General features: G+C 39.8%; 1 protein-coding gene across 1 annotated transcript in view; it reads left to right on the forward strand.

The window, feature by feature from the left end:
- The first annotated feature begins 248 nt into the window (after positions 1-248).
- Positions 249-23949, forward strand: part of LOC144093158 (extracellular serine/threonine protein kinase FAM20C-like) — a 73369-nt gene continuing 49668 nt past the window's right edge. Inside the window, exons 1-4 of the mRNA XM_077626476.1 lie at positions 249-341; positions 1882-3388; positions 4339-4514; positions 7920-7998. Coding sequence (XP_077482602.1) covers positions 2877-3388; positions 4339-4514; positions 7920-7998 — 767 coding nt within the window. The 5' untranslated portion in view covers positions 249-341; positions 1882-2876. The remainder of the gene's footprint in view (positions 342-1881; positions 3389-4338; positions 4515-7919; positions 7999-23949) is intronic.

A 23949-nucleotide genomic window follows, 5' to 3' on the forward strand; every position in this document is an offset into this window, starting at 1 on the left:
TTTTCAAGCAACAGTGTCAATTGCGGAGTTAGCGTTCCATAATTCAAATAATGAATGGGGAAAGTTGCGTTAAAAATGTTTTTTTGTCTTTTTTGCACTCTTTTTTTAGTACAAATTTTACACAGAAAAGAAATAATTGGTCATTTATTCTACAATATGTGTCAGCATGAAATTTTCTGGGCAGAATTTGGAAAACTGAATTATATTTTGCTATTAATATCATTTTGATTTTTTTCTATTGCTGTCAGATCTCCCAGGAGACATGGATTGGACGCCTGTTGCTGTCAATTGGAAGAGCTACTGAAGATACATTTAAAAAAAATGCCAAGTTAGTTTTTTTGGTAAGTCTAAAGTCTGCACACCCCTGTTTATTTTACATTAAAATCCATTGTGGGGATGTTTTTAAGCCAAATATGTCCATTTTTTGGGGGGACGGACCTCCCATCGCCGCTGGTGATAAAATTGAGCCTCATTTTTAATCAATGCTTCCATTCACAATTCTAATAGCGAGCTGTTGAATTGTACAAAGTGTCAGCTTGTCCTCATCCAAAGCAAAGTGAGTCTCCAGTGAGAATCGCATCTCCTCGGAGGAATTCGAACAGTCTTCCGTCTGTGTCCCAAACAATGAACGACCTCGTGACACTCCACCGCGATCCTTTCATTTATGGTCTTCCGTCATCCTCGTCCGCGTTCCCAAACGGGTTTTGCCCGTAAGTCGTAAATAAGACGTCATCACGTGCGAACGTTACATGCTAAATGTCTAGTCAAAGCCGCTTAAACTACTTAAATTTAACAAAGACTTGAAATATTATCTTTTTTTTTTAATCATTCATTTTCTGCACTGCTTTATCCTCACTCTAGTGTCGCAGGGGGTGCTGGAGCCTATCCCAGTTGACTTTGAGCCAGAAGTGGGGGACAACACCCTGAATCGGTGGATAACCAATTGCAGGTCACAAGGAGACAAAGGACAACCAATCATTGTTAAGGGCAATTTAGAGTGTCCAATCAGCCTGCCATGTATGTTTTGGGAATGTGGGAGGAAACCGGAGTACCCGGAGAAAAGCCACGCAGGCCCGGGGAGAACATGCAAACTCCACACAAGGAGACAAAGGACAACCAATCACGGCTAAGGGGCAATTTAGAGTGTCCGATCAGTCTATTTGTATGTTTTTGGAATGTGGGAGGAAACCGGAGTACCCGGAGAAAATCCACGCAGGCCCGGGGAGAACATGCAAACTCCACATAAGGAGACAAAGGACAACCAATCATGGTTAAGGTCAATTTAGAGTGTCCAATCAGCCTTCCATGTATGTTTTGGAATGTGGTATGAAACCGGAGTACCCGGAGAAAACCCAGGTAGGAGAACATGCAAACTCCACACAGGTGGACCGACCTGGATTTGAACCCAGGACCGCAGAGCTGTGAGGCTGACATGCTAACCACTCATTGAGTGGGGCACGCCTGCCAAATTATTTTGAAAAACGTAATTTATTTTTTATTTTAATGGACCCTGATGAATTTAGGTGTGTTTTAAGAGAGAATAAAAATAAGAAAAACGTGAAATGAGCCCAACAGTTTATACAAAATATGATCAGAAGCAAAGAGTCGCATTCATTTTGACCTGGAGCCGCATGAGGCTCGAGAGCCATGCGTTTGCCAGATGTTTTGCATATATTTCCCTTCTCTCGCACACCTTAATCAAATAATCAACTTGCTGGCTAACGATACTAATTATTCAATTCAGCTGTGTTGGTGGAAGGATTCATAGAGAAAAACACCAGGTTGAAAAATGAATGAACGGATTAAAAAAAACCACTTTCAATTCAGCCCTTTTATTGCTGTGGACAAAATGCATCATAATTATTTTTCCCCTGCTTTCAGGTATTTTTTTTAGGACCCCAACACTGAAATGTCTTCCATCTTTGAAAAAAAAAAAGAAGAGCAAGATGGGAGTCGCTGCGGTGACTGATGAGCCTTCTAATAGCCCTGCCTAATGTTTCATTGATGGACTCGCTTGGCGTCTCCGAGGACGAGGATTCCACCAGATGAATTTCACGTGGAGAGGAAGAAGAAAAATAATAATGTTCTCTGCTTTTGAGCCAAGCTAAACATCGACCCGGGAAACGACGCCCTCCTGTGGCTCAGCCGGGAAGTGCAGCTTCCTCCAAACGTGAACACAGAGAAGCATTTATCAGTTTCTCTCTCGCTTTTTTTCGTCCAATCTGCGCGCAGTGACGCAGGGAGAAAGGCTGGATCTCGTCTCGACTTCACCCTGCCGTATTTATGAACACACCCATCCCTCCTCGATGCTCATTTGACGTAAAGACGTCCGTGCGTGCTTGATTTTCCGATCCGGACAAGGTGCGCGTGTTTGTGGCTTTTTTTTTTTCTTCCTCGAGGGGGGTTGGCGACTTCTTACCTGCACAAACGGAGACTTGTCGGCTCGGATTTGCAGCTTTTTGCACCACTTGCGGACACTTTTCCTTAGAAAAAGGTGGAGAAAAAAAGAAAAGGCGATCCATGTTCGCCTCCGCGTGTCGACGATGCGGCTCGAGGGACTCGAGCGTCGGTTTGAACCCGCTCGACTCGGTCCACCTGGACGCTCGCTGACGAACCTTTAAGGGTGGAAAAAAAAACGTATAAAAAAACGATAAAACAAGAAAAAGAAGACTCTTGATGCTGAAGCCGTAAACGCTTGAACACTGAATCCTCTACTCAAGACTGTAAGTGAAGATGGGTCCTTGGTTTTTAATGTTTATTTCATTCGACTGGCGTCCGGTGTGATCAACATCATCGGCGATGTAGTCAGCTTGTGCATCTGCCTGATCATCATCTGCAGTAAATATTCCCATCTGCTCAAACGGGAGACGTTGAAGATGATCCTCCTGCGGAAATTCCGGGTTTTCATTCTCATGGTCTTCCTGGTGGCCTGCTCCATGCACATCATGATCGACCTGCTGCCCAAGCTGGAGCGCCAAGGAGGAGGAGGAGGAGGAGGCGGCGTGGGCGCCGGCGGAGGATGCTCCTGCCCGCACGCACCCAGCCAGGACCCCGGCGATTGGGCCCGCCAAGGTTGGCCCAACAAGCACACCCTCCGAATCCTGCAGGACTTCAGCAACGCCTCGTCCCGGTCCTTGGAGAGATCCCCGCCGCCGCCGGCGGACGCGCCTCGGCTATTCCACGTCCCGCCGTCGGCGTCGGACGGGAGGAGGCAACCGATCCGGGACGCGGCGCTGGGCGAGGACCCGCCGGCCCGGGGTTGGAGACTGGCCGCTTTGTACGAGCACCCCTTGTATAAGAGGTCGTGGCCCCCGCTGACGGAGGACGACACGCTGTTCAACGTCAACGCCGACATCCGATTTGATCTCAAGGCGGCCGAACGGGAGTGGTAATGTATTTTGACCTACTATGTTGTCGTGAATCCACGTCGGGAAACTCTATTGGTTTATTGAATATATGTTTCACGTGGTTTTGGGGTCAAATTAGGGTCGAGTGCCTTGCTCAAGGGCACCTAGATGGGAGAATTGAACCGCTGACCCTTCCGGTCCCGAAACGACTTGTGCTACCGGCTGTTATTGGTTGGCAAAAATACTTAAAAATAGTGACAAAGTGCAACAATTGTTTATGGTTCAATTTAGGGTCGAGTGCCTTGCTCAAAGGCACCTAAACGAGAGAATCAAACCGCTGACCCTTCCGGTCCCAGAACAACTCGTGCTACCGACTATTATTGGTTGGCAGAAATCATGAAAAATAGCGAAAAACAAAGTACAACAATTGTTTATGGTTCAAATTTATGGTTCAATTTAGGGTCGGGTGCCTTGCTCAAGGGCACCTAGATGGGAGAATTGAACCGCAGACCCTTCCGGTCCCAGAACAACTTGTGCTACCGACTGCGCCAAGGCCGCATGTTATTGGTTGGCAGAAATACTGAAGCGTTAGCAGGTCCGCCTCAAAGTTCTGAGGTCGAGGGTTCGATCCCCAGTGGGTTCCGACCTCCCTGCGTGGAGTTTGCATGTCGTGTGGGTTTTCTCCGGGGACTGCGGTTTCCCTAACCCAAGGTGAACTGGTTGAACACTCTAAATTGCCACTAACTGTGTGTGATTAGATTTTTTTTGTTTCATTCTGATTTGCGATTGCCTGGCAACCAATTCCGGCTGTTTCTGGGATGGGCTCCAGCACCCCCGCGAGGATAAGCGGTAGCGAAAAAGAATGAATGATTTGTGGTCTTAAGTGGGGAAGCAAATGGACAGAGCCATAGAATGTCAAATTCAACCATACTGGAAGCACGTAATGACCTGTCGGGAAAATAACGGGCGCTTCTTTCCTCGTCTGGCGCAGGAACGCCGAAGGCAACCCGCAGGAATTGAGCCCGGCCGGAGAACTGACGGCCGACTCGTATCCAAACTGGCTGCGATTCCATATCGGGATTAATCGTTACGAGCTCTACTCCAGACACAATCCCGTCATCGACGCGCTGCTCAAGGATCTCGTCAACCAGAGGATCACCAGCGTGGGTGAGTCATGGCGTGGCGTGGCGTGGCGTCTTTGTTACTCGCCGTCTTCTCATTGGTTCATGAAAAAGAAACTTGGTGCTGGCGGCATAAAATTATAACAAAAGAAATGAAAAGACCAAAACGGTGGAAGAGTGGTTAGCACATCGGCCTCGCAGGTTCCAGGGTGTGGAGTTTGCATGTTCGCCCCAGGCTTGCGTGGGTTTTATCCGGTGACCTCGCCCACCCCAAAAAAAATGCATGCTAGACAAATTGTATGCTAAATTGTCCTTATTTCTTCCTAATTGGTTGTTTGTCTCCATCTGCGATTGGCTGGCCACCACCACCAAATCAGGGTGTGCCCGTGGTTAGCTGGGATGTGCTCCAGCACCCTCCGCGATCCTAAGCGGTTCAGAAAATTAGCGAATGAGAGAAAGATAATTGTTATTTCTTGGTAGCCGCATGTCAAGAAAGATATCATATATGTCCTTATCTATTCCCGATTGGCTGTTTGTCTCCTTCTGCCCTGCGATTGGCCGGCCACCAAATCAGGGTGTTCCCATGGTTAGCTGGGATGTGCTCCAGCACCCTCCGCGACCCTAAGCGGTTCGGAAAATGAGCGATTGAGAGAAAGACGATTGTTATTTCTTGTTAGCCGCACATCAAGAAATATGTCATATATGTCCTTATCTATTCCTGATTGGCTGTTTGTGTCCGTCTGCCCTGCGATTGGCTGGCCACCAAATAAGGGTGTGGCTATGGTTAGCTGGGATGTGCTCCAGCACCCTCCGCGACCCTAAGCGGTTCATAAAATGAAGGAATGAGAGAAAGATAATTGTTGTTTCTTGTTAGCCGCACGTCAAGGAAGATGTCATCCTTCCTTATGTTTTTTTTTCTCCCCCTGTGTTTATTTTCTTTTCTTTCCCTGCTTGAATTGATTAGTAGCTATCACACGGCTATGATTTTATTGCCAGATGGGCCATGCGACATTCAAACGCTCTTCTCGGCACGCAAAGACAACAACGGCGAGATTGGCCTGAATATTTAACATGATTTTTTTTTCAATGAAATATTTAGAGAACAGAGTGCATCTTTATGTCACGCTTCCTTACCGTCACTTTTTAGCAATCAGATGTGATGTCATGGGTAAAATACGTAGATAACAGTATAGAATAGAACATACATAGTCTTGGTTTCGATATTTGATGAGGAACTGAAATTATTTTTAAAAATAATAGACTGAAGATGGTTAGATTAGATAACTTTATTCATACCTTGTTCGGGGAATTTCACTGTAGCAAGAGGGTGAGAATACAGACACAGAAAAATACATTTTAGATGTAAATAAATAGGTTGTAAATAAATAAATAAATATATAGGCATGTTGTACTGTACTGAATGAGTCCCGGTGGGGGGAAAAATTATATTTGGATGTTCTATTTTTCCATCCTAAATACCTTTTGGGGACAAAATTGGTCGAACAAATTTTGTGCTGCATAACTGATTTGCCCCCAAAATAGTTTTTGCTAATAACCCTTTAATAGGCCTTTAATTTTGAATAGCTTTCCTCAAATTGGGTGAAAAGAAATCATATTTAGATGTTTTATTTTTCCATCCTTAATACCTTTTGGGGTCAAAATTGGGTAAGCAAATTTTGTGCTGCATAATTGATTTGCCTCCAAATTAGTTTTTGCTAATAACCGCCTAATAGTGCTTTAATTTTGAAAAGATTTCCTCAAATTGGGTGAAAATAAATCATATTGTGATGTTGTGTTTTTTCATCCTAAATACCTTTTTGGGACAAAATCGGGTGAGCAAATTTTGTGCTACATAACTGATGTTTTTGCTAATAACGCTTTTAATTTTGAGTAGCGTTGCTTAAATCAGGGGGAAAAAATCAGATTGCCATGTATATACATTTTCTGGATAATATGCGGGTGACCCGAACTGGAGTCACATGCAAAAATATGAAATCCCCAGTTGCTTCTGTTCCTAAAATGGGAGGAGCAACAGGACACCAGTATATGACAGTAAACTTGACGCACTGACATTAGGAAGACACTGAAACACCCACATAAAGACAAAATCCACCCGCATTTCAGTATCTGCAGAGCACGACTACACTTTGACCGCCAGTCAAATGTCGATGGACAAAAAATGGTGCTTTCCAGATAGCCGAACGCCGACAATCGTGAAATCAGACACCTGACGTCCCGTTTTTTTCGGGATTGTCTTCCTGTTTGGCTCAGTCCACTTCCCAAATTCCAAGAGCGCTCCTTGCCTCGGGGTCACTAAAAACTCTTCGATTCTGTCTCGAAGAAAGGTTTCTCCCAATTTACCTGCCATTTTTTTGTCGTCGCTAGATTTCACCAAGCATTTTCTTCTTTCTCAGCCCCAATTTGGGATTTGGCGTTACGTGATTTGCCCCGCCCTCTTGCTTTCCAACTCTTTGGCTGGCTGGATTGAGGAAGGCGCACACACACACATGCTTTCCACTTAAATATATGGTGACTCAGTAATTATAGAGCCGTGACACAAGCTCGGGGCAAAACAGCAACACAAGCCAAGAGCAGCATGTTATTATCTCAACTTAAGGATAGCATGGCTTGCGTTGCGTGTATTATGTATACACGCCAACAAGTTCTTTTTTGTCAGCGACCATGGCGGAAAGGCTGCAAACCTTCTTCAAACAGAAAATATCCAACAAAAAAGTCAAAATTAGAAACTTGCTTTAGAAATGACTTTTTCGTTGGATATTTTCTGTTTTCTGCTTAAATTTATTTCACTAGTGTAAAAGTTAATATTTATATCGTGTATTTTTATTATTATTATCATTTTGTTCTTTGAATTGAATGCATTTATTATCATTATACAAGTACAGTAATCCCTCAAATATCGCAAAATCACGACATTGCAGATTTTTTTTTCTGGGGGAAATTTTTTTGTCATTAAATTTTTTGGGGAAGTTCATAAAAATGTGAAAGTTCGACTGGAGGCATTTTTTGACATGAACATGCTTTCCTTCTGCTTTGTGAATGAGTGAATTGCGAACGTAAATGAATGAAACATCAGGCAGGCCTAATGCAGAGGTATTCTTATCCTACTTAATAGGTTTAGTATGCCTTGTTTCATTTTCTGCAGCTTTAAGCTTTTTAGCAAACGCTTTGGATGATGATATGCGGCTTAACGGAGTTAACGCAGTCCAATTCTCCTCACCTGTTTTGGCAAAATAATATAAAAACATGAGATTCCATTGAAATCCTTCATTGAAGCACCATTAAAGGATAATGAGAGACGTTTCGCGACTGTCACTTCAAATTTGGGGATGTTCTGACAAGCTAAATAGAGAAAAATGAACTCGTTTGACATGATATGAACAGGTTATTGATTGTTGTTGTTTTTTTTTTTTGGTTTGTTTTGCTACAACAGCGATGAAATCCGGAGGCACGCAGCTCAAGCTCATCATGACCTTTCAGAACTACGGACAGGCTCTCTTCAAGCCCATGAAGTAGGAAAATTCTATTTTTTTATTGCTATTGATTAGATTTGTTGGTGTATCAAAAAGCGTTTTATAGCCCATGGTCGATGTTTTTTGCGCCACTTTTTACGGTGAATATTGTTGCCATTGTTTCTTTCAAAGTAGACAGATGTTATTACATTTTTTTACAGAAACCACATTTTTGCAATCACTAAATATTATGTTCGGAATTACCATTTAATTTAGAACCTATTGCCAATAAGTGTGAATGTGAAAGGCCATTTTTATGCTAAAATGTCGCAATGACAAAAATATCATTGAATATTGCTCGCACAAGAATCTTAAATTCAGGTTTTTACATTTTTTTATTTTATTTTTTTTACAGAAAACCATAAATTTGTCATTTTTTTGCCATCACTAATTATTGTGTTCGGTGTTACCATTTATTCTTTAAAAAAAAGGGAACCTATATCCAACAAGTGTGAATCTGAAAGGCAATTTTTATGCTATGTCGGAATGCCAAAAATATCATTGAATATTGCTCGCACAAGAATCTTAAATTCACAGGTTTTTACATTATTATTATTTTTTTTAACAGAAATCCATAAATATTTTTGGAATCACTAATAATTATGTTCGGTGTTACCAGTTAAAAAGAAAAGCCATCAGAACCAAAAAGTGTGAATGCGAAATGCCATTTTTATGCCGATATTTTACGCAAAAGCAATGACCAAAATATGATTGGACATTGGACATGGCCCGCACAAGAAGCTTAAATTTAAAAATTTACACTAATAAGGACAAACTTCCCCCCAAAATACCGCCAGCATTCAAACCCATTTAAAACCTTGCTGTCATTACTGAAAACCGCCATTTTGGATCCATACACTTAATACTTGCTCGCATTCAGGCATTTTTATCTCAAAACCGCCATCTTGGATCCATAGCAAGCATTCCATACACTTAATACTTGCTCGCATTCAGGCATTTTTGGCCTATTTTGCTGTCATATCAAAAAAAGAAAAAAGCTCGCTTCCGCCTGCTCACTTTAAGTACGCGATTCTATAAAAATTCCCAGACGAAGCAGAATTAAGATGATGAACATGTTGGCTAAAAAAGAGAGTCGTTCTCTCTCCGCACGCCTTTTAAAGAGCTTCTCGCACGCCGCCGCGATTGGCTCGGATGGACTCGTAAAGTCAATGAAACGGCCGCTGAAAGAAATGATCTCGCAATCTGCCCGTGATGGACAATTTAACAGCTGCTTTTTAGCACTAATACCATATAATAAGTGGACTTATTGGCTTAGCGCCCAGCCGGAGTTGAAAGCCCAGCACTAGCCTCGTTGCTCATAACGCTAATCGTGCCTTATTTGCTGGGGTTTCACATTTTTATTTATCGTGGATTAATCGGCATTCTCGATGAGTTCATCGGTGCTTTTGCTTTGGGGAAATGTGGGGATGAAATGAATATTTTATTTGCGAGAGTTGTCTTGATGTATTTTTTGCACCCGAGTTCGAGTCCGGGTAATCTGATGTATTTATTTATTTTAAGAATCTGCGCATCCATCGGTCATGAATTTATTACAAAATGTAACAATATTTTTGTCCGACTATTTATAGTAAACGTACGCCCTATGTATATATATATATGTCCGATATGTTAAAAAATTTAAAAAACACGATGTTTTTCCGACCGATTCCAAAATTGCGTAGTAACGAAGATACTTTTTTGACGATATCCTTGTACTAGTTTTATTTTGTTGCCTTTTAGATATTTGAAAAAAAAATGATAAAACATGATCTTTTTGCATCCGATTCCAAATTTCTAAAAATTTGCGTAGTAAAAAAGATACTTTTTTGACGATATCCTTGTATTAGTTTTATTTTGTTGCCTTTTAGATATTTGAAAAATATATATAAAACACGTTCTTTTTGCACCCGATTCCCAATTTCAAAAAATTTGCGTAGTAAAAAAGATATATTTTCGACGATATCCTTGTAGTAGTTTTATTTTGTTGCCTTTTAGATATTTGAAAAAAAAAAGATAAAACACGATCTTTTTGCATCCGATTCCAAATTTCAAAAAAATTGCGTAGTAAAAAAGATACTTTTTTGACGATATCCTTGTACTAGTTTTATTTTGTTGCTTTTTAGCCCTTGAATTAAAAAAAATAAAAAGTCAATCTTTTTCACCTAATTGCTATCTTCAAAAAATTACGTGATCAAATTGGGAACATCCCTAATTGGTATGCCCCACCCAGAATTAATTTGCCGAACTCCCGTTGAAACATTTTTTTAAAACTAGTTCTACAATGTCTTCTGTGTCTTTGTTTGCTACTGTCTTGCTACTGCAACCAAGAAATTTCCCGAATACGGGATGAAATACAATTCTAATCTAATTTAATCTAAACGTTCAACGAGTTAAAACTTCAAAACTATATACAAAAAATTAACAGCAACAAAAAAAAACATCCTGAAAACTCAAATTTTCCCGATTCCAGTCTTCAAAAAAATTGGGTCCGATAACCTAATCAATCAGGGACGTCCTTATTGTTTACTTTTTTGCCAAATTGCACTTGCGCAACCCGATGATTTAAATTATTGAGCTAAATAAAGCACACACACAAATCGGAAAGTTTGAAGAATTCACTTTGTCGCAATTAGCCGATAAGGCGTCCCGGGAGAAGTCATCTTTGTTCCTAATCCCTGCTCAATTTAAGGGATTTAAACGTCAATTGTTATGATGATTGTAATTTAATTGTGGGTTAATGGCATCCCAAAAAAAGGCCTGATGTTTGGCTAGAGGGATCTTAAGCTTGCGCTCGATAGCATGCGGAGGCTATTTTCAGACCCTTGGAATTACCGCCGCGGTCGTGTGGCACTTAAACGGGTGCGGTGCAAAAAAAAAAAAAAATAGAAATCATACTTGACGGGGCTGGGAGATGAGAAAGGTGCGAGGTGAGAGGATTCCTCGGGAAGGCGGCGGAGAGTCCAAATCCGGGGGATTATTGCTTTGCGGTGCCTGGAATTTGAACCCGAAGAGAAGCCGCAAATGCAAACCAAAGGCTCCACTCGAGTAGAAGTGCGAAAAAAAAGAAGGTCTGAGTCAGCTCTATTCGGAGATCAGAGTTCGCACAAATTGGACATGGACGAAACTGCAAGGTGACAAAGACCAAATAATGCAAGACAATGCGGACGAGACGGTCATTTATTTCAAAATAGAGAAAAGATAAACAGATAAAACGCTAAATGAAATGTATTTTGACGTCTATGAATGAAATTCAAGAAAAAAATAAACCGTATCTTGCATAAAACGTGAAAAAACTCATTTGCTCAGGGCGCCGCCATCTTCCTGGTTGTACTGATCACGTGACGTCCTTTATGAATTTAATTTCTTTATGATATTAACCCAAATAATGTGAAATCCAGCAATCGATTCATACAGTATCTCAGAAATACCACGGGTGATGATTTTTCTAAAGATTTTCCCTTCAAAGTAATACATCCCTATTAAAACCATGAATATGAAGGTGAAAATTGTGAATCAAGGGGCGGCTTATATGTGAGAAATTGTCAAATTCAACCATTTTAAGGGTAGGGCTTATACACGGAGGTGGCTTATATGTGAGAAATTGTCAAATTCAACTATTTTAAGGCAATTTTAAGGCTATGGTTTATACACAGAAGTGGCCTATATACGAGAAATTGTCACATTCAACAATTTTAAGGGTAGGGGTTATAACCAGAGGTGGCTCATATGCGAGAAATTGTCAAATTCAACTAATTTAAGGCAATTTTAAGGGTATGACTTAGACACGGAGGTGGCTTATATGCGATAAAATACGGTATGTGTGATGGAGATGCTCTTATGTGGCGTACCCAAGATGCTTTGCATGTGCTTCCTTTGGCTTTTTTGGAAGCGCAACTGAGCGCAGTTGAAAAACTCATTTTTAAAATTTGGAACCCAGTTTAGTTGGAGTTTATTCACTTCGTTCGTCATATTTATTGCAGACTGTTTTCAAAAGTTGTCCTATCCTATTTTAAAAATATAAGCCCATTTGAAATAATATCATTTTATTCTTGTTTTCCACATTTCTTTCAGCGTGTCAGGTTTTCAGCCCTCAGCTAACGCAGAGTTTAATCCAAATTTAGTGTAAATGCTGAGAATTGAGGTGTAGGCTGAACTTAAGCTTCCTCTGCGGGCCATATTTTGTGGTATTTTGATCATCTATTGTGGGCGGGAGTTTACCCGCATTCCCTAGTTTGTACACCACCTGCCGTTGGGCTATTCAAGCGTCAACAATAAGTTTTCATGAAGCTTTTGTCCACCAGCTGGACTTTGTTTTGCTAGTCAATCTCGCACCTGTTTTTCTTTGGAAACGCAAATCTGTTGTCCAACAATTGTGTTTGTCTGAGCCGCGTGACGTTCGGCTATCCGAAAGACGCAAAGCGGCCAGACGGGAAGGAAGGAAGCGGCAATCCCAGGATTGCCAATCCCGCCTGGATGCGCTTGACTTGAATGAATGAATCGGGGCGATCCACGCTGATTCGGACCGCCATCCGAGTCTGGTCGGATTTGCGTACTCGCTATTTCCATCCCAAGCGTAGCAGCCGCCCGCCTCGCTTCCATTCGTCCTCGCTCGACGACATCTTTGATTCGCCGTGTCGCAGGAACAGAGGCATCGAACACGCCCATCGGCCGGGAAGTCGACGAGGCGTGCAAATGGGGTTTGGGCCGTTCTATTGATCTGAGCGTTCATATCTGTGGAAAACAGCTCGCTCCAACAATGCGCTTGTTTTTTTTTACCTTTGGAACGCTCGTTTGGGAATCGCCACGTATGTTGACACTGGCTGTGTTTGCTTTGCGGTTTTTTTAACGGGGTGCTTTTCACTGGAATTAGTTTTATGTGGGTCCGGGTTGGCTGTTTGTTTGTTGGTTGGTTTCAGTCGGAGGACAAACAATAATCTACTCGAGTCATTTTGTGGGAGGGGAATTATTGGACTGGATTGGATAACTTTATTCATCCCGTAGTCGGGAAATTTCACTGTCACAGTAGCAAGAGGGTGAGAATACAGACACAGCAAAATACATTTTAGACATAAATAGGTAATAAATAAGTAAATATATAAAATAATAAATAAGCCTGTTGATGAATATATATATATATATATATATGTGTGTGTGTATATGTATATATGTGTATATATATATGTATGTATGTATGTGTATGTATATGTATATATATGTGTGTATGTATATGTATGTATATATATATATATATATATATGTATATGTATATGTATGTATATATGTATATGTGTATATATATATGTATGTATGTATGTATGTATATGTATATATATGTATGTCTGTATATGTATGTATATATATATATATATATATATGTGTATGTATGTGTATATATGTATTTATATGTGTATATATATGTATATATTATTTATATATATATATATATATATATATATATATAAATATACGTATACATACATACACATGGATTAGGAAGGATTCATTTAATGTTGTCGTGAAAATTATCTTATTGGCAAAAAGAAAATGTCTGAAATAGGATTTTTTTTTAAAGTCAGTCCAGGCCAGTTTTTAGTGCATCGAGTGGTTGTTGTTTTTGTGACCTGTGTTTTTAGTCATGAGCTAAAAGTGGTACAATGTGGAAGTAGATGACTTTATATGGTTGAAATTAGGACTGGTTTTGGTGGAGGTCTGCTCTCTGGCTGATGAGGTCAGGAATGACTCCACCCCATGACACGGCGTCTGCGCCGTGGTTTTCCCACACAAGTGCCAACGTTTAGTAACCCGTCTAATGACATTTTATATTTTGCAAATTTTCCCAAGACATGATGTTTTTGAGGGACACCGCCTCAAACTCTAAAAACATATTTTGCAGTGACCAATCTTAATTAAGAGTGCTTTTCTTGTTTACCATAAGGTCTATAACCAGTTGGGTCTCAAACAACCCATCAATCTTTACCCTAAATACAACCTTTGAACGCTTGAAAGAGCATTTCCAAACTTATGGAGCTGGCGCAACCGTCGATCTACTATTTGTAAATGTTCTTACGTAATAGCCATTTATCTGCAGCACTGGATGCCAGAAGCGAACGTGTTTTTTACTGGAAAAGTAGCATACTTGTCAACCTTTAAGTTTTCCCTGTATTTTATACATTTTTTTTATCATTTCGAATTGTGCACGTCCTAGAACAACTTTTAAATACGTTTTTATATCTTGTTTTACCAATTTCCGCTCTAATCCGGATCGTCTAGGTCACCGCTAGCAGACGAAAACTTAATCGTCGACTGCTAATACAGTGGTACCTCGACCTACGATCAGCTCTACCTAAGACACGCTCAAGGTACGATGAAAATTTAGATCGAATAATTCGCCCTAGATACGATCAAAATTTCGAGATGCGACCAAGCCAGGTGGCCATGACATGAGAGACTGTATATCATTGTAGCGCACTGTCTTTTTTTGCTGCATCTCTTTCGTGTATAACTACTATATCTACGAGGACTGAACGATTTATTCAGACGAGTTTCGACCAGGAAACGCACAACGCGCATGCGCGGGCAAAAAGAGGGCTTTCTGGGTAATGAAGTATACTCGTGCACGCAACACCGATAGCCAATGGCACCCTTTCTCAGAATAAAACTTCATTACCCACAATCAATACGTGGGTAGGCTGTTATTCCTTCCTTAGCCTGTTAGCTCCCGCGATCGCTCATTCAAGACTACTTCTCGTTGGCAAGTGGTCGTGCGTTATCGTATTGTGAGGACATTTGTGTGTATCATTTTGGGAATATTTTGAAGGGAATGCAACAGCAAACAGCCCATCGATAGCGAATGTGAGGGTGGAGGCGTGGCAAACAGCTAACCCGCCCAGAACGAAGGTAAAAAATAAATAAAACATAATTAGAATTCAGTTTTGTATAAAGTTACATTAAACGTATGTTTGAGTGTGTCTGTATATATTCATCCAAGTTCATTTAAATTTGTTTGTTTGTTTATGAGTGCATTGTTGCCGTGGATAAAGTCCCCCGAACCCCGAATCCAGATAGAAATAATCTGCATTTCACTCTCCCACAATCTTTTCCAAATTATCGTCTTTGTGAAACTCGTCGAATCTTCTGTTTCGATTTTTCTCAGAACATGAAGAGTGATTATCACCGTTAAAAACCAAGAGATCAAAAAATAGCGTGCATTGTGCTCGAAATTGGACTTGTAAAACTGACTTGAAGGAGTTTAGATTTTTTTCAGGTCTTTCTCTCGGCATCGTTATGGCTTTGTGCCGATGTTATTTCAGGAGAAATGATTGATATATTTACAGCGGGGATAGTGTGGGAGCTCACAAAGCCCATTAGACGATGAGTGCGGATGATTGACGAAAGGAGGCGGGGGGACGATCGATGATTGACGTAATGATGGTCTTTAGCTTCTTCCTGCTCCCACTTAATTGTACGCCGTGCCAATCAGACGGCCGGCTCGGTCTCATCCGAATCAATGGGAGCGTCCTCGCCGGGCTCGTCGGTTGGACCTCCCCCTTGGACGGATCCATAATTGTGCCGGATCGGGGACCGTGAGTCATTGTTGGCGGGGGATGCGTCACGGCGGCTCGTCGGGGTCGATAATCTATTGACAAACGTGTAAAGAATAGCTTGGAAAAAAAACGGAATTTTACTTTTTGAGCTTTTAAGCAGGCTATAAGGGCTTTCGGAACAATTAATTTTATTGCTACCTCTTCTGTATAATAGGTACTTGGACTTGGAATTTTTTGTGACGTACCAGTACACGTAAAAGAGGTACCGTAATACTATACATCGCAAATGTTCGTTGAATACTAACGGTGTTTTTGCAGGAATGAACTTCCCATTAATTGATCCTTCATCGCTATAAAACTTCTCGCATTAGTGAAAATCATTTAAAAACACAAAAGACAACAGTTGCTGATCGTGCGCTATATAATAATGATGATAACAATAATAATATGAATAATGGTAAACTCTTGACAAACATAAAAAATAGCTTGAAAAAACGTTTTAAACACGCTATGAGGTCTTTTTTAACAATTTATTTGATTTCTACCTTTTCTGTATAATAACTACTTTGACTTTGAATTTTTTGTGACGTACCAGTACACGTAAAAGAGCTACCGTAGTACTGCGTTCGTTGAATACTAATGGCGTTTTTGCAGGAACGAAATTCCCATGAATTTATCCTTCATTGCTATAATACTTCTCGCATTAGTGAATATGATTTAAAAAAAACATACGAGACAAGAGTGGCTGACCGCGTTCTATAAATTCCCCCAAGAAGCTTATAGAGTCGAAGTCGTCTACAGCCCGCCCGCCCGTAAACAAGTCTGTGGTAATAATCTGTTAATGTCCCGATGGCTCAACGCCATCTACAGTAATCTGCGGCCATAATGATTCATGTAGATAACCGGAAATCGGAAATGTTTGGCCCACGTTGACGCTTTAGAAGCTCAATCGTTAAGTGTCAAGCAGGTCTACTTAGTTTTACACTCTGTAAACCAAACACAGGAAAAAAAATATTCATTCATTTTCTTACCCGCTTACCCTCACAAGGGTCGCGGGAGGTGCCGGAGTCTTTCTCAGCTAACTACGGGTTCCAGGTTGGGCGGGTCAAAGGACAACCAATCATAGCTAAGGGTAATTTAGCGCGTTCAACCACCCTGCTCTGCATTTTTGTGGGATTTGGGAGGGAACTGGGGTACCCGGAGAAAACCCACGCAAGCCTGGGCAGAACATTGAAAGCTTTTATTGTCATTATCCAAATATAATGAAATTTAAAGTGCACAATTAACAACGACAAACAAACAATTAAATAACAATACATTTAAAAAAATTAAAAAATAATCGGCAATAAATAAGTACTCGACATAATAATTGGCCATAACTTTAAATCTTATTATACTTGTATAATGACAATAAAAACAATCAATTTAATAACATAAAATGCACATGCCACACAATGAGGACCAACCTGGGATCGAACCATCGACCCCAGAACTGCAAGCCCGACAACCAAAACCACTCACCCGACTGAAATATTACTATAATTTAAATTCTTTACCTATTTTGAACACACTTTTCATACAGTTCATTAGTGTAGTTGAAAATATGCAAGATGCATACATACACACACATAAATATTTATTATGTGCGGCGCAGGAATGCCTTGACGATATTATCGCTCAAATGCCCCCTACAGGTAATTGTTATCAGCGTTAATTCTTCCGTTAAATGAGCGATAAGACGGCAAAAACGACAAACCCACCCCCTATGTACATATCAAAGCCTCGGCGAGATTCTTTCAATTCGTAAATCGGGAACGCGTTTTTTGATCGTGTAGTTAAAACCCATCATTTCTAGGAAAACCCATTTTTTTAAAATATTCTTATTCAGTTAGTACGACTTAAGCAAAGTCATTACTATTATTTAAATGTGAGAATTGGATTTTTGATTGCCAATAGAAAATGGAAGAAAGCAATAATCCATAAATAGTTTTGGCGAAAGAAAGCAGCAGAAACGTCCGATACAATTCGATTCCCACTCAAAATGATTCGGATCGTTTAAAAAACGACGCACGATTTCCCATCACGTGTTCAAACGTCGGTCTTTTCACTCCGTAAGCGTTTTCAATTACCTAAAAGCCGCCCCAAATCGTCTTCTTCAATCTACAGCTCACGAGGGAATATCGTCCATTCATCTTAATTACAGGCGCTCCCAAAATTCATTTCATCTTGTGCGTTTGCGTGGGAAGAGTTAGCTTTTCCAACATCTGTCTACTTGTCTCTTGGCTTTGGGAGAGCTGTCAATCAAGGCGGCTTTTCCACTTAAGCGCTGGTTGCGCTCGCAGAATCGGCCATTTCTCTTTTGTCCTCCTGGATTTAATCCTGCAATGGAAGTCGTGTTATTTGTGTGGTCCGTTCAATTGAATAGATGCCGCACCGATGCCAAATGGGATCGTCGGCGGGTTCCCTCGAAGAAATGGTGGTGTCATAAATGTGGACGTCTCCTCTAAGGGGAAATACAGTGGTAACTCGAGATACGAACTTAATTCGTTCCGGGACTGAGCTCGTATGTTGATTTACTCGTAACTCAAATGAACGTTTCCCATAGGAAAGAACTAAAAACTAATTAATTTGTTCCAACCATCTGAAAAAAACACCAGAAACAGGATATTGGATTGGAAAAACATTTTTATTTGTTCTAATTTGCCATCTATTAACAAAGTAACAAATAACTAGTGGTTTAATAGTACTAAAATGGGTTTAATAGTATTAAAATTAGACGGAGAGACTTTTTGCAAGGCAACGCGCTTGTAACATAACATAAACAAATTTAAATGAACTTGGATTACGATTCAGACACACTCAAAAATAAATTTCATCTAACTTTACACTTAAGTAAATTCTAATTTTGTTTTAAATTTTGATACCTTTGACACGTGCTTTACGCCATCTAAGAGCATATTGAAGAACAACCACCGCTTATAACAAAAGACAGTATCTTTTATCCAATATCCCAGGGCCACGCTGCCTCGGCTTTACACAATTATACCGCATTTTATAGCGGGGTGCCGTGTACTGAGCTCCAAGGTTTACGCTGTGATCTTCGCTCTTTTGTCGGCTCCCTTTTTTAGACGTTGCTGTTCGTGACAGGAAAAGTAGCTTTTGTGAGGGGGGTCATTAGCCAGGAGCCCGTTCGGTCTTGGCGGCGAACAGCCGTGATTGTCAACTTTAATTGGATATCTTTAAGCGCTTTTTTTGGGAGGGTCTTAACACATCTAGCCTCACCTCTTAGCATCTGGACACTCGGCCTAACTCGACTCTCCCCGAAGTGTCAACAGCATCTGTTCGGCACCACCGCGGACTCGATTGAAGTAGAGCGCTCTATTTGCGTCGGCTTCTTCTTCCCGCGGAAAGAATAAAGGTTGCGCAGACAAAACAAGTGATGCAACGGTGCTTCAGATGAGGACATTTTCAAAGGCCACCCACGACACGAGTCTGGACTTGAATGGCCGGCTTACATCACAAATCGCATGAGAGCACGGCAATGTTATTTTCTGTCTCCATTTTGATTCTTTGAGAGAGCCCACGTTCCGTCAAACTTGAAGTCGTCTCTTCTATCGTCATGTCGCAAAAAAAAATTAACCTAGGCTTAACAACAGACTGCATTTTCCAGATTATAAATCGCACTTTTTTCATTGTTTGCACACGGCTGATAGCCAAATGCGACTTTAGTCTATTAAGTTGTTTTTTTCTGGTATAGTTTTCAGAAAAAAAACACTATTTAGCCCACGTGTGTCAAAGTGGCGGCCCAGGGGCCAAATCTGGCCTGCCACATCATTTTGTGTGGCCCGGGAAAGTAAATCATAAGTAGCGACTTTCTGTTTTAGGAACAAATTAAAATGAAGAGTATAGATGTATATTGAATTTCCTGATTTTCCCCCTTTTAAATCAATAATTGTCATTTTTTAATCCATTTTTTCTGTGTTTTTAGTTCAAAAATCATTTTGTAAAATCTAAAAATATATAAAAAAAAGCTCAAAGAAACATTGTATTAGATCTATAAAAAACTGAATATTCAGAGCTTTCAATCCAGTCCATTTAATCAATTTATAAAAAATATATCTAAAATGGTCCGGCCCACGTGAAATCAAGTTGACGTTAAAGCGGCCCGCGAACCAACCCAAGTCTGACACCCTTGATTTAGCCTGTTGTTACTATTGTTATTTTATTTGTTCTTGGTATTTTATTAAATAGAAAAAAGTCCTCCTGAAAATGTGACCATCCATATAATGTCACATAGATCGATCCTTTCTTATTATTATTGATTTTTCAAAGAAAACATTGCAAGTTCTTGTGCATCCAGTAACCGTGGTTATGAATAAAAATGTGACATTGTATAAATAAATAGATATATCGCGATACTTTGTATCCCAGTAAGTTATCCATACGTTTCTGCTAAGAAACGCTATTTCCGTTCAATTTATTTAATAAAGTGGCAGTACATATTAATGACCAAATACATATTTACGTTAATGAACATATAGATAACTCATTTATTGGCTGGCCTTGACGTCGATACCTGTTCAATCCGGTTTAAGTGCGGGGCGGAACCAACAAGTCACTACTAGAATTGTGTCTATGTCCACTCATTGTCTACTATTGGTCGAATGTTGACTCGTATTTGTAACTTTTCCCAAAAATCAGCAATGGCATACTTTGCTTTTGCAACTGTATAATTCCTTTCCCCGTGACCGACAGGGATAATTTTGCATTTTAACTAGCACGGCTATAAAATGCCATCTAAAAATGTCCACATAAAAAAATTAAAATAAAATGCAGAGTTTATAGTCTTCCTATATAGCAACCCTGCGGTCTGTCTGCTTATTAATGTCATCGGATAAAGAAAAGATCAAGAAAAGACCATATGTTGAGGCTCACCAAAGGATTATGATTTGTTGTTGGCAAAAAAAGAGGAAAAAGTCACTTTAGCATTGTTCGGCCTGCGGTGGAAAAAGGAAAAAGCCGCTTGGCAAAGTGGCGCGGATTAAGCGGGCGGCAAGTTGGGGCATTCTCTTTTTCCCCCGCGACGTGATGCCGGTTAACTCGGCGTGCGGGATCATATTTGTCCGCTCTGCGCCGCTTATACAAATATGAGCTTTGGAGTCTAAATGCAAAAAAAAACGCAAAAAAAATAGGCAAGAGTTGAGGGCATTCACCTTTGAGTCGACGACCTTTTTTTTTTGCTGTTTTGGGGATTTTGTCCAGTTGGACAGATAACCGCGATCATTGGCCGCTAAGTATAGATTTGTAGCATTTGCTCGTTTCGTTCCCAAGACTCAGACGTTTATAGGTCACATGATGACGTATAAATATAGTTATTTCAGCAGTAAACATGAATGATGGAGTTTTGGATAGGTACTTTTGATTTTTTGGATTTTTTGGGGGGCAATTGAAAGGGTGACTGTTGGTGGTCGCTTTATTTAGCGTAAATTTGTGTGGAAAATTAGATTGGCTAATTTTTTAATTCTCCAATTTAGTGAGTTATGTTATGTCTTATCTTTATTTTTGGTTCTAAATTTTAGGGATTTTTGTCTTATTTCCTCCCTGTTTAGCACTCGATTCCAGTCCGTCTGCTTTTGAGGATATACTTAAGTAATCAATGATTTTATGCAATAAATAAATAGAAAAGACAATCTCGACGGGTCGTTTTCTCTTCGTTTTACGGTAATTAGTCAATTGTCCAAATGGATTGGACGCCTACGCTGGTCAAATAAAATAAAATATATAAAATAACATAGATTTGATAACTATAACTGTTAATGGCTGTAAGAAACAGTAAAAAAAACCGAATACCAATAGCTAAACCAAAAGTTTTTAATACGTTCATGTAGAAAAAAAATCAACATTTTAATAGCTGTTGACTTTACAACTGACTTGCAACTTTAATGATAAATAACCACTTGATTTCATTTTTTTGTAGAGTTCCTTCCATTTTTTTTGGTGACCAATGCTAATGCTTAATATTCCACAATGCTACTGTCATCGTCAGGGCAGACTTTTGTCCTCCATCCGCATTTTCCCAACTCGAAAGATCTCTCGTAAATCGTCGCTCTTCTCTCAAAATGGCTTTTCTCCGCTTGTAAAAAGTCTTCCAGACAGTCCGTTATAAATGTTTAACAAGTTCAGCTTTGCATTGTGCTCGCCATCCCATCCACGGGCTTTTCTCTCGCGCTTGGGACGTTCAAAATACAAAAAGACACAACCATTTTACGCGACAAAACAACTCATTATATTTTAAACGCCATGCCGTCCCTGCCTGATTCGTTTCTTGCGGCTTTTGGGGAGTTTATTTTCGTCTCTCGCCATCTCGCCATCCCTTTTTACATCCGCCTTTTTTTGTTTTTTGGTGCTCCTCGCATCTCGTTTTGCTTTCCAGGCCACAGGCGAGGTCTGTTTCCTGTCTGGTGATCAAGTAGCCGAGTTTTTGCACCCCGCCTAACAATTTTCCAAACACGGCCCGACCGCACTCGGCGAGTTGACCACGCCTTGATGAGTCCGCCCCTTTCTTATTGCATCCTTTTATCAAAATGTCTCAAAATCCATTGGTGCATGCGTGCTTGTTTCCCACATTGGGCCCAAGTGCAGTGAAATAGGGAGGCCCGGCAGGGTGGTAGTCACTCAAAATGTTTCAGGGCGTTTTCAAACTAAACCCAAAAAGTTGGTAGTGCGCACCTTTTTGGTGAATTTATGTGAATGCAAACCAGGTCTGGTGAACCTTCACACACCTTTTTGTCCGTAGCCCAAAGCATTATGGGAAATGTGTTGGGTTAGCATCACTGCTTCCGTGGAGCCTATCCCAGCTGTATATGTATACGTATACGTGTATACGTATGCGTACGTGTGTGTGTGTGTATGTGTATATGCACATATATATATAGCATATACACATGCATTGTGTCTATATTTATGTGTATGTGTGTGTATATTTATGTATATATGTATGTGTATATTTATGTATATATGTATGTATGTGTATATACACATATACACACATATATAGCATATACACATACATTGTGTGTGTATATTTATGTATATGTGTGTATATTTATGTAAATATGTATGCATGTGTATATATATGTATACATGTGTGTATATTTATGTAAATATGTATGCATGTGTATATATGTATGTGTGTGTATATATATATATACATGTGTATATATATATATATATACATATATATGTATAATATACACATATATATATACACGTGTGTATGTATGTATATATATATATATATATACACACAAATATATATATATATATATACACGTGTGTAGGTATATATATATATATATATATATATATATATACACACATATATACATGTATATATACACACACATATATATATACATGTATATATATACACACATATATATACACATGTGTATATATATATACATGACTATATATACACACACATATATATACACATGTATATATATATACACATATATACATATATATGTATATATATATACATATGTATATATATGTATATATATATACATATGTATATATATGTATATACATATATACATATGTATATATATGTGTGTGTATATATATGTACATGTATGTGTATATATAAATATATATAAACAAAAACTAATGAAAGACTTTACCAATCCAAATTTAAATTAATTTTCTAGTCAGCAAAACCTCTCAAGTCATATTAAGCTGATTTTTTTTGTTCCTTTTTTACCCTTTGCTTCCATACGGTAATTAACTATTTATGCCAGAACAGAAGGCTCAAAGATGGAGCTGCTCCCAAAAAACCTGCACCCTTTTTACCTTTATCCCAATTTGAGCTTTCCCCGTTAAGAAGAAGCAGTCCGCCGCCGGCTGGCATGGACTACTTTGCGGAAATAAACATATGCGACTCCCTGGTTATTAACAGAAAGCCCTTTTGACGCTAATGATGCACTATTAACAAATCCATTTACTATCATCGTCATCTTGATATATTTTTTTTCTTCCTTTCAAGTCCAAATCCGGAGGAAATTAGGAGAATCCATTAGCTATGATCCCCGTCGTGTACTCTCGGTGGAAGCGTAGCCGTGCCCCATGGGCCTTTACGGCGAGGGCACAGGAAATGGCCGGCGGGGCATTAATGGTGCCCGCCTTTGATTACTCTCCTGTCACTAATGTAGCCAACATCAAAGACTAAAAAGAGAAGAAGAGTTGCGTCTCGAAAGAATACTCAAGGCATCTACCAAGCATCTTTACCCAATACAGATCAAAAGTCAGGCCCATTATTTTGACCAAAATTATTATTATTTTTTTAATAGTAACTCATTGGCTGTTATTGACAGCGTCCAATCCATCACTCAATTATTCGTTT

This window comes from Stigmatopora argus, chromosome 18 (genome assembly GCF_051989625.1).
Source record: "Stigmatopora argus isolate UIUO_Sarg chromosome 18, RoL_Sarg_1.0, whole genome shotgun sequence".
NCBI classification, from domain to species: domain Eukaryota; kingdom Metazoa; phylum Chordata; class Actinopteri; order Syngnathiformes; family Syngnathidae; genus Stigmatopora; species Stigmatopora argus.